At 38.3% G+C, this 13,288-nt stretch overlaps 1 protein-coding gene across 1 annotated transcript in view; it reads left to right on the top strand.

Moving 5' to 3' along the window:
• Positions 1-3,529, top strand: part of LOC107465536 (serine/threonine-protein phosphatase PP1) — a 4,942-nt gene extending 1,413 nt beyond the window's left edge. The window contains exons 2-4 of the mRNA XM_016084512.3: positions 1,126-1,685; positions 2,120-2,341; positions 3,228-3,529. Coding sequence (XP_015939998.1) covers positions 1,126-1,685; positions 2,120-2,341; positions 3,228-3,251 — 806 coding nt within the window. The 3' untranslated portion in view covers positions 3,252-3,529. The remainder of the gene's footprint in view (positions 1-1,125; positions 1,686-2,119; positions 2,342-3,227) is intronic.
• Positions 3,530-13,288: the final 9,759 nt, after the last annotated feature.

Here is a 13,288-nt window from a genome sequence, read left to right as displayed (position 1 = left end):
TTTACATCATAGCCTTAAGATACAATTTGATCCGGTTAGCTCCTTGTCTGACAAGGCTTTTTGTTGCTGTACACCTTAGCTATGAGCTTCTTTTGCATTCTTTATATCATTTCCTGCTTAGATTAAGCTTGCCTAGCAGATGCAGTTTAAAGTGTCGTTAAAAAGACACTCAATTTGTATTCTCCAACATGTAAAAGTCAAAGTATGCACTTCCTTGCTCTTGTGAAAAACTTGACTTTGAGAACTCAAATGATGTATTATGATCCTTTATTTATAAGTTCCAAGTTCCAACTTTTCCATTTCAGGAATGATATATCTGCTTTTATAGGATTGTGTAATATATTTATTATTTAAGCTAAGTAGCTAACTACTTTGGCACATAAAATTTATTTCTTTTACATAAAAGTGATGTTATCTTGTTAGCCGGATGCTTCGTTTTTCCTTCATATTATGCTTACCAGTAAACCCAAGGTTAGAATTTAAGTATTGGGACAAAACAGATACATTGTTATTTGTTATTGCTGAATTCTACAACAATAAAAATTGCAGCTAAGCTTTTTCCCACTGCATGGGGTTGGCTACAATGGTCATGATTATATAATGCAATGCTAGTGTCCTATTGCATCGTATACCAGTGTACAAATCATTTAAATATAAATCTTATCCTTTTTTAATGGTTTCAGTAATATATATTTTTTTTAATCTCTACCACTGGTTAACTATTGAGCTACCTTGACTTTGTTGCACTCAACTTTACTTATTGGGATTTAGTCCATCCGCCATGCATGATAAAACCACCTAGGATAAAGTCTTGCCCTTTTTCCCCCTATAGATGCTACACTAATTCTCTTTTCAATGTCATCATCATTTATTAAGTTTATGTTTGAGCTTGAATGGTACTTTTCTATCACAAACAAGACTTAAGTTTTACTTATTCATTTTATGTACACAGCTTAAATACCATGATTGATAAATCAAAATTACAAAGATTTGAATTTCTGTAGGCATGATTCATGCATTATACTTCTCAATGTTAGCATTACCGCCAAATATTGTATTATTGTCTATAGTCAAAAGATTTCTAGTAGCTAATGTATATTAATTATATTTATGTCAATTTTTCAGGTGATGTACATGGTCAATATTCTGATCTTTTAAGGCTTTTTGAGTATGGTGGATTACCACCTGAGGCCAACTACTTGTTTTTGGGTGATTATGTAGATCGAGGGAAGCAGAGTTTAGAAACAATTTGCCTTCTCCTTGCTTATAAGATAAAATATCCTGAGAACTTTTTCCTTTTGAGGGGGAATCATGAATGTGCTTCTATAAACCGTATATATGGATTTTATGATGAGTGTAAAAGAAGGTTCAATGTAAGGTTATGGAGGACATTTACAGAATGCTTCAATTGCCTGCCTGTGGCAGCTCTCATTGATGAAAAAATTTTGTGCATGCATGGGGGACTTTCTCCTGACTTAAACAATTTGGATCAGATTAGAAATCTTCAGCGGCCAACTGATGTACCAGATACGGGTTTGCTATGCGATCTCCTATGGTCAGATCCAAGCAAAGAAGTTCAAGGTTGGGGAATGAATGATAGGGGAGTTTCATATACATTTGGTGCAGATAAGGTCTCCGAGTTTCTTCAGAAACATGATTTGGATCTTATTTGTCGTGCTCATCAGGTTATAACTCCTGCCTTTGGTGCCTAATGTGTTACAAGGTCTTTAGGGTTGAGTTTGTATCAATGACTAGAATGACTATAAAATGTATTTAAGCAGTGGTTATCCATCTCTCAGAATTATTAGAATTATTTTTTTTGCGGACTTCGAAATAAGTTGTCGTGTACAATGTAGCACACTTATGAAGCTATCCTGCTTTTAAATGTCATAGGCAAGGTTATGATTTTTCATTCTGTGCATTCCAGTACTTAGACTGTACTGTATTTGCCATGCAACATGTGAAACATTTATGCATTGGAGCTGTTATCCTTATAATTGCCATTTGGAAAGCTTTTGGATTTTCATGCTGTGCATTCTGGTAGTTTAGACTGAATGGTAGTATATCTTGATCAGTTATGCTTTAAACTTAAACTGGATTTGTAATGTGCTTTTACCAGGTGGTGGAGGATGGATATGAGTTCTTTGCTAACCGACAGCTTGTAACAATATTTTCAGCACCTAATTATTGCGGGGAATTTGACAATGCTGGCGCTATGATGAGTGTTGATGAAACTCTAATGTGCTCTTTCCAAATATTAAAGCCTGCTGATAGAAAAGGAAAGCTCAATTTCGGAAGTACAACGACTGCTAAGCCAGGAAACTCTCCAGCTGGTGTGAAGGTAATGTTGGAAGATAGATTTGTTGGTGCAAAATTTGCATGTGCCTTTTACCCCTGATGGAAATGTATGAAGATATGTTTAGCTATTTGTAAATTTCAATCTTAATGATGAACTGACAGTTTCATGGACATTGCTGGTTTCTCTTTTATCTGGCTGAGACTTGATTTTTGAAAGTGGGATTTTCAAAGTAAATTAAACAAGTGCATGGCATACAATCTGGCTTATTTCTGCAGTCTTCCTTTGAATAGTAATACTTGAACTAGGTGTTTGTGATGATTACACAAATTTGAAGATACGTTGAAGCAGATCTTCAACTTTTTCTAGTTTTTTTTCCCACTGTAAAAGTATTTTCCTTGTGTACTATATGGTGCATCGTTGTAGATTCCATCATAATTGGGAAATTTGAATTGTCATATTATGTGAAGGACTTGGATATTATGGGGTGTCCAGAGTCGCACATTGGGTAGTATGAGATGTTTGATGTATTTAAGGAGAGTGGTTCATCTCCCTTAATAGCTAGCTCTAAGATGTGGTTTTCCACTTCCCTTTGGTACTTAACATATTTTTACGTGGAAAACATTTAGGGAAATCGAGTTTAGCAATTGAGAAAAGAAAGCTCATTATCCTGAAAAATCAACCAAAATGTTCTGCTACAACCAAATCTGTTGGATGAATCAATTCTTTCAAATGGTCTCACCACAATGATGGATACTGTTGCATTCAATTTGGTTTCCTTGTGAAATGTAGAACACCAGCAATTTCTTGATCTTTCAGAATCTAGATCAATTTACCACATTATTTTGATTCACTAGTGGGTACATGCTTTTCCTATCATTTGTTGTTTCTAATAAATAATTGATATAATTAGCAATTTGCTATCTTGCAGTCCTTCCTAGGTACAAAAGTATGAAGCAAATTTTGGCGAAAAAAGGGGTTGCTGATGCATGAAGTCAGTGTGGTCACGAAGCTGTCATAGTTGGCTGCCACAACAGGGTCAGCTTGGTCAAAGAAGATGCAGTAGTTGCAAGAAAAAGGATAGTTGAGTACCATTTGGTCGTCTATGATATTTGGGAATTGTAAAAAAAAAAAAAAATAATAGAAACATCATCATCCTCATGAACTACTATGTAGACCATTGTTTTTCTAACTGGTACAAAAATTTGCATCGAGTCCTTTGTTTTCATTGTACGCTGATGTGTTTTTTGGTGACTTTTAAGCTTATCAAGTATAAGATGATATATACCTGCATGTGCCATGGGGTGCTGAAAAACTATTTCATGAATAAGCACTTAAATATTGTTTAAATGTGGAGAGCAATTGAAGCTGGTAATGGGTGTGGCTTAATCTCCATGTTAATCTCTTTTTAGGTCTTGCTCTTGTGTTCTTCAGATGTTTTGTTTCTGAGACGAAAATGGATCTTAACGTTTTATTCTCCTATCCAAAACTTTTACTATATTTCAATCTTGAACAACCCAACAATGTGTTGGTATTTCATGCAAAATTGCGAATCATGAGTGAGCACCAACCCCTTTGGTTAAAAATATGTTTTCGATTCTTACCGGTAGAGTAGCTGAACAATTTTACTTTATTATTTACCAAACTCAATAGGTGGAAAATTGATGGCTATTTTTGCTGCTGCTAAGTCCTCAAAATTATTATCCAATATATATTATAATTATTATATAGGTAATAAAACTAATAAGTTTCATAGACAGCAAAAGTCAAGAACAAATTTTATTGAGTAAAGAGATTCAAAATACGTGACTTGTTTCGAACAAACATGGATAACAGAGAAGTCTAACATATAGAACGACTAAACACAAGGTAAATGAATTGTGATGGTCATTTCTAAGGTAACCTACCTAGTCCTGCACAGTCCGAGCGAGGTTGTTGTTAGAGAGGTTAGGTGATCTGTGAGAGGCCTGTACATGTATTCAATCTGGTCTGATTTTGCCTGTCACAAAAAAGGATCGGGTTTAAACAATTTTAAAAGTCTAAATTTATATAAACCAGATTTAGACTCATAAATTAGTCTAATTAGATCTATCAGGTCTGTCTAGACATGTTAGAATATAAATAAATAAACAAATAATTTTTTCATAATTAAAAAAGTTGTTAAATTTTTTATGGAATAAACTATTAAAATCGTCCTAATTTTTTAATAGATTGATAAAAATACCTTCCAGTTTTGTTAATGACAAAAATAGTCAACATTTTAAAACATGACAAAAATACCCAATATCAAATATTTATTATCAAAAAGTGCTTAAAAGATTAGATTTTGATCCGATTTTTTGTAAACATGATCAGAAATATGAGACAGTTTTAATCTTAAAATTGGATAATTTCACACGAAATATTTTTTTTTTTGCAATTTTTTGTCAATAACAAAATACTTCTAAAAAATGAAATAAAAAATTTAGAGATCGAATTTTTTTACTTTTTTTATGTAATTTCTATATATTTATCCAAATATTTCTACAAAAGTTTGAATCAAATGTATCAACGGTTTACCAAATACAAAAGCTGTTTGCTATTATAAAAAATAGTTTTAATTATTTTTGACATGTTTTATAATGTTATCAAAAGCGAGCATTATTTTTGTCAACATTTCTAAAATTCGAGCATGATTTTGATAGTTTATCTTTTTAAAATTTTCATATTTTATATAAATAATTTTGCATAATTTAAATACTTTAAAATTTAAATATTGTTGTAAACATTGAATTTGGTATATTGGATAAGAGTAATTTTTTTATAACTTTTTAATTATTTTTTTTATAACAGGAAAAATATCATTATCTTGAGATTTTAGGTTAAGTCAGACTTAATAACAAATCAAATTTAGTACCTAAAAAAAATTGCCACAAACCATAAGCCAAAGCCTTTTTATTTTAGCTGCAGGCCAAACTTTATTTTGGTCCGGACAACTTAAACCAATCCTGTTTTCCTCACTTGACTGGAGCTAATTGGGTTTCCGACAATGAATATCCATCACTAACCAACATCTTCAATCGGGATCATTTTTGAAAACGTATTATCTAAGGTGTTCAATTCAGGTTAGAAAAACATAAGACAAACCAACATGAGAATGGATTTAAACCTTGAGCTTATACGTCCAAAAAGAAAACCCTGAATTTATGACTAGGAAGGAAAAAACATTCCTACGGCTAGAATAAAGACCCTAATTCTCTTAGAATTTAGTGTTGGTTACTTTGTTAGTTTATGAACCTTTGAATTTTGAGTGTCATTAATGAAATTTACGTTTTGAATTTTATAAATGCTTGCTTAGTTTGTTAGTATTGATTTCTTGCTTTGATTAGTTATTGATTTTATTAACTCCTGCAATTGATCATATTTTATTTTCATGCTTTTTAAGTATTCGATGAAATGTCTCACTTAGCTATTGAATAATTTTTTCTTATTCTTGGCTTGAGATTGAGAATTTAGGTGACCTTGAGTCATTGATGTCTAATATTGATTGGTGATTTAAGATTGTTAGTTAATTTGATTTTCAGTAATGCTAATCTATCACTAAGCTAATTAGTGAGTTGGTTAGGATTTCTGAATTGAGATTAATGTCCACTTGACTTTTCTCAATGTGTAGAGGTTGACTAACTGGGATTAACTCTTCTAATTGCCATGTTTGTGGTTAATGACTGGGATAGAAAATCTTGACTCTCAACTCTTGCCAACACCTTTTTGCTAATGGCATTTCCTTTCTTTTGATTTTACTTGCTTTGCTTTTAATTGCATTTTCTTTACTTTCTTGTCTTTTAAATTCTTGTTTATTGTTACTAATCCCCCATTTTCTATAGCCAATGATACGTATACCCGATTGCACTTTCGTGGGAGAATGACCCGAGATTTAAAACTTCAAGTTATTTATTTTAATTTATGACAATCTTTATTTACACTTTGATAGGGTCATTTGCTGGATTAGGACTATGCTTGCAACAAAATTCGAGTTTTATAACTTGTGAAATTCTAAACCGGTATCTAGCCTTCATCGAGTTTTTGGTGCCGTCGCCAGGGAGTTACAAATGTGCGTAATACTATTGGCTATTGCGAATATGTGAATATTGTAAATAGTTTGCTTTTTGGTTGTTTTCTTGTTTTTGCTAGTAGGTAGGAGTTTGTTTTTCTTTGCTTTTTGATTTTCTTTGTTTTTATTTTCTCTTTTTCATATGAATTCCGTGTGGCTTTGAGTATGATTTTGATTATGTTGTAGAAAATGGCAATTTCAATGACAGGTTGCACCAAGAAGTGAACAATCAATTTAGGGGGGAGGGGGCTTACACTAAAGATCAACCTTCATGGCATCAACCTCCTCCACCCGAGTATGATCATAATCCTTCCTATGATGCATACCCACATAATGGATATGGTAGCCCTTGCAATGATTATAAACTTCAACCACCATACTCCTATAGACCCATCCTCAACATTGTCCTCAACCACAATACCCTCAAACCACGCCCCACTACCACCAACCATCTCTATGGAAACTGTTCATATCCTGGGTCGAGCTGTCCGACTCGGGATGTTCTACTGATAAGTCGACTGACCTCTTCAGGTCAGGACAATCCGACCTCTTCTCAGAGAGCTCGGCCAAATCACCAGGAAAGCCCAAAAAGGGACCAAATGGAGGACCGCGCCCCAAAACCCAAGGCAGCCCAAACCTACGGAGAGAAGGGCGGTTCCCTTAAAGATAAGATGACCTTACTTGAAAGATAAAGATAAGATAAGATAACTAACTTCTCTTATCTAAAAAGGTCGCTCTACACCATTATAAATACACTGGAGCACCCAGGTATAACTCATACTCTGATTCTACTAAAAACCTGCTTAATACCCTTGCTAACTTAAGCATCGGAGTCCCTTGCAGGTACCACACCACCCTCCGGTGACGAAGGATCAGCACCATCATCAAGTCCAACAAGTCGGACACATCAGCTCCGACCCATACAAAAGATCTCATCCGAGATCGACCTACAGTTTCAGGTAACCCTCGGAACATTGGTGCCGTTGCCGGGGAACCTGGAAGTCATCCCATCACCATGGCGGACGACCATGACAACGACCACGATTTAGGTCTAGAAGATAGAACACTACAAAAAAACGTGGACACTACACCAAAAGACACCTCGCAATCCAACGAAGACAAAATTTCACCAAACTCGGGAGCCCTTGAGACGCTTCAAGATCGTTTAAAACAACTCAAGAAAGAAGCCCAACATCAGCGAGAAGCTGGGAAGGACCTACAAAGGGAGATAAGGCGACGCCGGGAATTGGAAGACAAACTCCTAAAATTCGAAGCCGATCTCAAAACCAAAGCGACTCGTTCCACCCACGAGGACAGCTCCCACAAGGACCAAGATCCATTCATCAAGGAGATAATGAAGACCAGAATCCCAAAAGACTTTAAATTCCTGGATATGGCCTTATACGATGGCACGGCAGATCCCAGCCACCACCTCAGTAATTTTAGAAGTCGAATGTACCTCACTGACGCCTCAGACACAGTCCACTGCAAAGCTTTCTCGACTACCTTAACAAAAACAACGATAAATGGTTCGACAATCTACCCCCTAGGTCCATCTCAAGCTTCGACGACCTAGCCAAGAAGTTTCTAGCCAGATTCTCTATCCAGAAAGACAAAACCAAGAACGCCCCAAGTCTATTAGGAATCAAACAAGGAGATCGAGAAAGTCTCCGCAGCTACATGGAAAGATTCAACAAGGCATGTCTAGACATACAAAGTCTACCCACAGAAGCGGCCATCATGGGCCTCAAATGAGGTACAAGAACGAGCCGAGAAGTATATCAACATGGAGGAAAACGCTCGACTAGGAGAGACCTCAAAATCCGGATTCTCCTACTCCTCCCAAGATAAGGACAAAGAATCCAAGAAAAAAGGAAATTGACATGAAGAAAAGATAAAAAAATACCACAATTATACTCCTATTCGGGTATCCCTTGTGGATGTCTATAGAGAAGTATGCCATACTGAAAAGATACCCCCAGCTCGACCACTCAAAAGCAAAAAAGGAGGAGGAAACCGGGCAGAACATTGTGAATATCATCGAATCTACGGACATTCCACCAATGAATGTTTTGACTTAAAAAATATCATAGAGAAATTGGTAAGAGAAGGAAAGTTAGATCGGTATTTGGCAAGCCGAGTAGACGATCCCAGAAAAAGAAAAAGGGATGAAGATGTCGGACAAGCAGAACGAACACCTCGTATACCCGAGAGACACGTCCACATGATACACGGAGGATTTGCGAGAGGCGAAATCTACAAATCATCTCGCAAAAGATATCTCAAAGAAGTATATCTTGTTGAGGGAAGAGAGGAAACACCCGACATCCCCACAATTACCTTTACCAAAGAGGATGCATCTGGCATCATCCCAGGACACGACGATCCTATGGTCATCACTATCGTATTGGCAAACGCAAATCTCCACCGCACACTGATAGACTAAGGAAGCTCTGCCGACATATTATTCAAAACTACCTTCGACAAACTCGGCCTAGAAGAAAAAGAACTCAGAGCATATCCGAACAGCCTATTCAGACTGGGAGACACCCCAGTTCAACCACTTGGATACGTCTCACTACACACGACCTTTGGAAAAGGAAACCAGTCAAGAACACTCAAAATAGACTACATTGTGGTCGACGTAAGCTCAGCCTACAATGCCTTAATAGGTCAGACAACATTGAATCAACTCGGCGTAGTAGTCTCGACTCCACATCTATGCATGAAGTTCCCAACTGCAGAAGGAATAGCTACAATAAAAGCAGACCAAAAGATGACGCGCCGCTGCTACAACATGAGCTTAATCCTCAGAGACAGAGGGGAAGAATTCCACACCATCGAACTCGGTGGAGCTCAGAGGCGGGAACAACTCCGCCCACAACCCGAAGGTGAAGTAGAAAAAGTCCAGAATGGAGATATCCCGGACCAAACAACCAATATCGGTACAATCCTAAAAGGAGACATAAAAGAATCACTCGTACAGTTCTTGTGAGATAACGTCAACCTCTTTGCATGGAAGGCTATAGACATGCCAGGCATAGACCCCATGTTAATGTGCCACAAGCTAGCAGTCTACCCAGGATCTCGGCCAGTACAACAAAAACGTAGAAAGCTCGGGCCAGAACAATCCCAAGCTGTGGAAGAGCAGGTAAAAGCTCTACTGGAGGCAGGATTCATAAGAGAAGTCACGTACCCACTATGTCTAGCCAATATTGTCTTGGTGAAAAAATTGAATGGGAAGTGGCGGATGTGCACCGACTACACTGATCTCAACAAAGCTTGCCCAAAAGATCCTTATCCACTCCCAAGTATCGATGCTCTAGTAGATTCCTCCTCCGGGTATAAATACCTCTCGTTTATGGATGCATATTCGGGATACAATCAAATCCAGATGTATCCGCCCGACCAAGAAAAAACCTTGTTCTTAACCCCAAAAGCAAACTACTGCTATATCGTCATGCCTTTTGGACTAAAAAACTCATGAGCTACCTATCAAAGATTAATGAATAAGATCTTCACGGATCACATCGGAAAAATCATGGAAGTATATGTGGACGACATGTTAATAAAGACACAAAGTGAAAAGACGCTGCTGTCCGACCTCACCCAAGTATTCGACACTATCAGAAGGCACGACATGCGGCTTAATCCTACAAAATGCACCTTCGGAGTAGAAGCTGGTAAGTTTTTGGGTTTTATGCTCACACAAAGAGGAATCGAGGCAAATCCGGATAAATGTCGGGCCATACTCGACATGAAGAGCTTGTCTTGTGTCAAAGAAGTACAACAACTCAATGGAAGGTTGGCAGCCTTGTCCAGATTTCTAGCTGGATCAGCAATAAGATCTCTACCCTTCTATGCCACTCTAAGGAAGGGAAAGAGGTTTGAATGGACAACGGAGTGCAAGCAGGCCTTCCAAGATTTCAAAAGATTCTTGGGACAGCCACCTATCCTAGCTCGGCCTCGGGAAGGAGAACCACTTATATTATATCTCGCAGTAGGAAGTCGGGCAGTAGCCTCAGCACTAGTCTGAGAAGACGACAGTGGGCAACAGCCTGTGTACTTCATCAGCAAAGTATTACAAGGATCCGAACTGAACTACCAAAAAGTTAGAAAAATTCGCCTATACTCTCATACTAACATCTCGATGACTTCGCCCATATTTCCAAGTCCACACCATCTGGGTTCAGACCAACCATCCCATAAAAGGCATTTTACAAAAAATAGACTTAGCAGAAAGAATCTTGTAATAGGCAGTCGAGTTGTCTGAATTCGACCTTCAGTATGAAGCTTAGACAGCCATCAAATCACAGTATCTGGCCGACTTCATTGAGAGTTTACGGATACCCCAGAAATCCCTACAAAATGAAATCTCTACAAAATCGGAAGTGGCGCAGGTGTGATAATAGAAAGCGATCAGGGAACTCAAATCGAACTTTCCCTTAAATTTGGGTTTCCTGCTTCAAACAACCAGGCTGAATATGAGGCACTACTAAGTGGTTTGAAGCTGGCTAAGGAGGTTGGAGCTCAAAAGCTTATCATCTTCAGCGACTCACAGGTAGTCACCTCACAAATAACAGGGAACTATCAAGCCAAGGATCCCACCATGAAAAAGTACTTGGACAAAACTAGGGAACAACTCGGGGAATATGAAGTCCGCCACATACCCCGATAACAGAACACCCGAGCTAATGCACTCTCAAAACTAGCCAGCACCAAACCAGGGGGCAACAATAGAAGCCTCATCCAAGAAATGCTACCAAACCCGTTAATCTCGGAAGTAGAAAAAGTCCTAGCCATAACAGGTCAGGATTAGGGATGGATGACTCCCATAATTAACTACCTCAAAACAGAAATGCTCCCCATAGATGAAAAGGAGGCAAAGAGGTTGAAACGGGAGGCACAATACTTCACTATCATAAATAATACTCTATACAAAAGAAGGATCTCAATGCCATTGTTAAAATGTGTACCGACTTCCAACACAAAGGAAGTTTTAGAAGAAGTACACAGTGGCATCTGTGGCAATCATCTCGGGGCACATGCGCTTACCAAGAAAGTACTCCAGGCAGAATTTTATTGGCCAACTCTACAAAAAGAAGCAACAGAGTTTGTAAAGACATGTCCACCATGTCAGAAACATGCTAACTTCCATATCGCCCCGCCAGAGGAGCTCATCAGTGTAATTTCACCTTGGCCATTCGCAAAATGGGGACTCGACCTTCTCGGACCTTTCCCTCAGGGAACGGGACAAGTTAAATTCCTCATATTACGGATAGACTATTTCACAAAATAGATCGAGGCAGAACCCTTAGCTCACACCACCGCTCAAAGAAGTCGAAAATTCCTATATAAAAACATTGTCACAAGGTTTGGGTTCAATCCTCCATCACCACAGACAACGGTACTCAATTTACAGATACGGGCTTCAGAAAATTGGTGACTGATTTGAACATAAAACACCAATTTATGTCCGTAGAACACCCTCAGGCCAATGGACAAGCAGAAGCTACCAACAAAGTCATATTGGTCGGGCTAAAACAAAGATTATAGGATGCAAAGGGAGCCTAGGCCGAAGAGCTCCCACAAGTCCTATGGGCATATCGAACAATGCCACATTCCACCACAAAGGAATCCCCTTTCAAATTAGCTTACGGGATGGAGGCAATGATCTTAGTAGAGGTCGAAGAAGGGTCGCCCAGAGTGATCCATTATAGTGAAGAGGCAAATTCCCAACTTCAAAGGGAAGAACTCGACCTACTTTCAGAAATTCGAGAAAGAGCTCAGATCAGGGAAGAGGCATTAAAACATCGAATGGCTTCAAGATACAATCAAAAGGTAATACCATAAGGTTTTGCCGAGAACGACTTCATCCTAATCCGAAATGATATCGGAACAACTCGGCCTGGAGAAGGAAAGCTGGAAGCAAACTGGAAAGGACCCTACTGAGTCATAAAAGTACTTAGGAAGGGCTACTACAGACTGTCCGAACTAGAAGGGCGAGAGCTTCCCAGGTCATGGCACGCCTGCAACCTAAGAAGATACTACAGTCAAAGGTAATAAAGATCTTAGGATAAAGTACACTCTTTTTCCTAAAAAGGTTTTTTAATGAGGTGCCAAGCCAAGATCTACAAAATTACTCGATGGTGCACGAAATTGTGATCATCAATGGCGCTATCAACATGATACGCTCAATTGCAATCTCAACTCTTTATCACAACTTCGCACAACTAACCAGCAAGTGCACTGGGTCGTCCAAGTAATAAACCTTACGCGAGTAAGGGTCGATCCCACGAAGATTTTTGGTATGAAGCAAGCTATGGTCATCTTGTAAATCTCAGTTACGCAGATTCAAATGGTTATGGATGATTTATGAATAAAGCATAAAATAAAGATAGAGATACTTATGCAATTCATTGGTGAGAATTTAAGATAAGCGTATGGAGATGCTTTGTCCCTTCCATCTCTCTGCTTTTCTACTGTCTTCATCCAATCCTTCTTACTCCTTTCCATGGCAAGCTGTATGTTGGGCATCACCATTGTCAATGGCTACAGCCCCTTCCTCTCAGTGAAAATGTTCAACGTGCTCTGTCACAGCACGGCTATTCAGCTGTCGGTTCTCGATCATGTCGGAATAGAATCCAGTGATTCTTTTGCATCTGTCACTAACGCCCCACAATTGCGAGTTTGAAGCTCGTCACAGTCATTCAATCCTTGAATCCTACTCAGAATACCACAGACAAGGTTTAGACCTTCCGGAATCTCTTGAATACTGCCATCAATTCTAGCTTATACCACGAACATTCCGTTAAGAAATCCAAGAGATATCCACTCAATCTAAGGTAGAACGGAGGTGGTTGTCAGGCACACGTTCATAGGTGAGAATGATGATGAGTGTC

The sequence above is a fragment of the Arachis duranensis genome, chromosome 9 (assembly GCF_000817695.3).
Source record: "Arachis duranensis cultivar V14167 chromosome 9, aradu.V14167.gnm2.J7QH, whole genome shotgun sequence".
In the NCBI taxonomy this organism is placed as follows: Eukaryota; Viridiplantae; Streptophyta; class Magnoliopsida; order Fabales; family Fabaceae; genus Arachis; species Arachis duranensis.
The sequence above is the reverse complement of the archived record's forward strand: the minus strand, read 5'-3'. Positions and strand labels throughout refer to the sequence as shown.